Consider the following 3,017-nt stretch of genomic DNA (forward strand, 5'->3'; position numbering starts at 1 on the left):
GGCCGACCAGCCAGATTTCACCGGTACCGTGGACCATCATTGTTTACGTACTTAAGATATATCATGGTTCGCCCTATACTAGAGTATGGCAACGTCATTTGGGGTCCTCACTTCAAAGGTGACCAGCAACTGCTCGATAGAGTACAACATAAGGCGACGCGACTTATACCTGGTTTTGGTGAACTTACCTACGAGGATAGACTGCGCCGCCTCAGGCTCCCCACCCTTGAACACCGCCGTAAGAGAGGCGACATGATACAGCTATTTAAGATCGTCAAGGGGTTTGACCGCATTGACCCTAACCGCCTTTTCAAATTCAATGTTGATGGACGTACCAGAGGACACTCCTTCAACATTGTGAAACCCCTAGCCAAAAAGTCAGCTCGGTCCAATTTCTTCAGCGTTAGGGTCATCAATGCACGGAACGATCTTCCCGCGGATGTAGTGGCTGCTGACTCTGTAAACATTTTCAAATCAAAGCTGGACAGTTACTGGGGGGGGGGGGGCATTGAGTACACGCCTAGCCCAACATGAACTCTATATTGTTATTACAGTCTCTTTTCACAAACTCTGGGTTCTAGCTTTTAATTGTCAATTGTTGAATAAAATGGACACTAGTTTTTAATTGTTAATTGTTAAATAAAATGGAAACTAGTTTTTAATTGTAATTGTTAGAAGCGGATTTCACAGGCAAACTGCCTCCTATCCGATGATGTGATATGATATGATATGATATGATATGATATGATATGATATGATATGAGTTCTATGAGCCGAAAATGTCTGACGTATTCAGTTACATTTTCTTGGACGGATGCATGGATGTCTTATTTGAAAGTCTATTTGTCGTTATCTCAAAACTAATGTTTTCAGCGTCTTCTCATTTTAGAAAGTCTTAGTACTGTATGTCACTCGTATAATCTTAAAGTTCATAGTACCCCTGCTGGGGTTGCAATGTGTCCATGCAGCTTGCATATCAGTCGATAGGTGGCTCTTTTTTTCTAATGCCCCATTCTGCCTGTCCTAACACATACAGTCACTGGCACCGGCGACAAATTGCAAAATGGGAATTTCAAACTGGAAATGAATTTTGTATTCACTGACTTGACGTCATATCGATCCCTCAAACCCCGATGTGATCTATTTTAGAGGAATCAAACATTCTTCAACACTAATTGAAATAAAGAAAGACAATAAACATCATTGACATGTGCTATTTTCTATGCATACATGTATAACGTTATAGTTTAGTACTTCTACAGCAACAATTTCTTTCCCCGGACAGACAAACTGTGGAACTCTCTCGACGACAACGTTAACTGTTTCCCTCATGTCTACAATATCAGCCTTCAAAACAAATGTTAGTTCATTGCCTTGAAGCGGTCTAATGACCTTGCTCTGAACAATCACTTTTCTTTAAAAAAAATAACATGTATAACATTTCCTGCTTCTGTTTGCTCACAGGTACACCGTTTACATTCTTTGACTCTGTCTGGGTGTTGTGGGCGCTTCTCTTCAACAACTCGGTCCCGGTGTTCAACCCCAAGGGCCTGACCAGTAAGTTCATGGTGTGCGTGTGGGCGTTCTTCGCCACCATCTTCCTGGCCAGCTACACGGCCAACCTGGCGGTGTTCATGATCCAGGAGCAGTCTCATCCGCCAATCAGAGACCTGGAGGATGATCTGGTAAGAACACATGTGATCCAATGAAAACTCTTGAGCAATTCCATTGTAGGCATTCACAACATGCTGACCAGGTGTACACGCCCTGGCTGGTGCAAGTTGAATTGATTTTAATGCAGTTTTATAAAAAGTGGCGTCAATATTTCCATTGACATTCATTCAAATACAGGTTTTAAATGTCAGAATCACAATTCAAAAAAAGAATACTTTTGTTTCAGTGCGGGTGTGCAAAGTGTATGCTTAGTATATATAGACCTCAAACGGATCCCAGTACCGTCTGGTTAAGACCAAAATCAGCCAAAAGCAACATAACTGACATTTCTCACCATATTTCTTACCGTGTTCTCCAGCTGCAGCATCCACATCTTCAGTCCCCTCCCTTCACCTTCGGCACGGTGAAGTCCAGCAGTACGGAGCAGTACATCGCACAGAGATACTCCTCCATGTACCAGTGGATGAAGAGATACAACCAACCGAACGCAGAGGAGGCTCTAGTCGCTCTGAAAGACGGGTGAGTTAGGACGCGTGCCATTGCATTTCAGGTAGAAGTAGTTCAAATTATACTTGGGGGAGTAAACTCCTACACGGCAAACACTATGTAGCTCTCAGGAGATACTTTCTAGAACTGTCTGAGCTTTGTTATTAGCTGTTCTGTTTTTTTTCATCATGGTAAATGTTGTTTGCAGTTTCTATTTACCACTAGACTCGCCAGAAACAGACGGTTTTGGCGTGGAGGAAGGAGGCAATAGTGCGCATTCGGATGGGGTTGGCAGGGTACAGACGGAAAGCAAGCTCCAATACGGGTATGCGAGAGAACCGAAACAGCACGAACCCCTCACCTGTAACGTGTGAAACCCTACCGACTGTGCACACTGCTTGTAGTCCTCACTGTAGACTTGTAGTCCTCACAGTAGACTCGTAGTCCTCACAGTAGATCGTCCATCCTACATTCAATTGTTTCCCTCCGTCATGACTCTTGTAGGATCAATATGTGACTGATAACTTTTTCCTCTCCCGTCGTGCCAGATGCAGAAACTACAGAAATAGGCGTTTTCGGTGGCGTTTTAGGGATGGGGGAACGTTTCAGTGAACTTATTTCATTTCCAAGATGTACTTTCTGTATCTGTATCTACGAGGGGCGTTCAATAAGTATTGGTCCTGACCCACTTCCAGTCATCTGATCTAGATGACATTTTGTATGTATAATGATTCATATCTCTATAAAATACGTTGCAAAAAACAGCTCTGAACTAATTGTGGTTTCTGATTTACTGGTGTTTGAACTGAGTCAGGTGTGAAATGGACCCAGTGTGAAATGGAGTCAGTTGAATGACG

The 3,017-nt window shown here is 43.1% G+C and overlaps 1 protein-coding gene across 1 annotated transcript; it reads left to right on the top strand.

Annotated features, from left to right (window-relative positions):
• The first annotated feature begins 6 nt into the window (after positions 1-6).
• Positions 7-3,011, top strand: LOC118429251 (glutamate receptor ionotropic, NMDA 2A-like). Its single transcript, XM_035839718.1, has 4 exons — positions 7-23; positions 1,465-1,685; positions 2,033-2,193; positions 2,369-3,011. Exons 2-4 carry the CDS (start codon positions 1,566-1,568, stop codon positions 2,532-2,534), a joined length of 447 nt encoding a protein of 148 aa, XP_035695611.1. The 5' UTR covers positions 7-23; positions 1,465-1,565; the 3' UTR covers positions 2,535-3,011.
• The last annotated feature ends 6 nt before the right edge of the window (positions 3,012-3,017 follow it).

Source organism: Branchiostoma floridae, chromosome 13 (assembly GCF_000003815.2).
Source record: "Branchiostoma floridae strain S238N-H82 chromosome 13, Bfl_VNyyK, whole genome shotgun sequence".
Lineage (NCBI taxonomy): Eukaryota > Metazoa > Chordata > Leptocardii > Amphioxiformes > Branchiostomatidae > Branchiostoma > Branchiostoma floridae.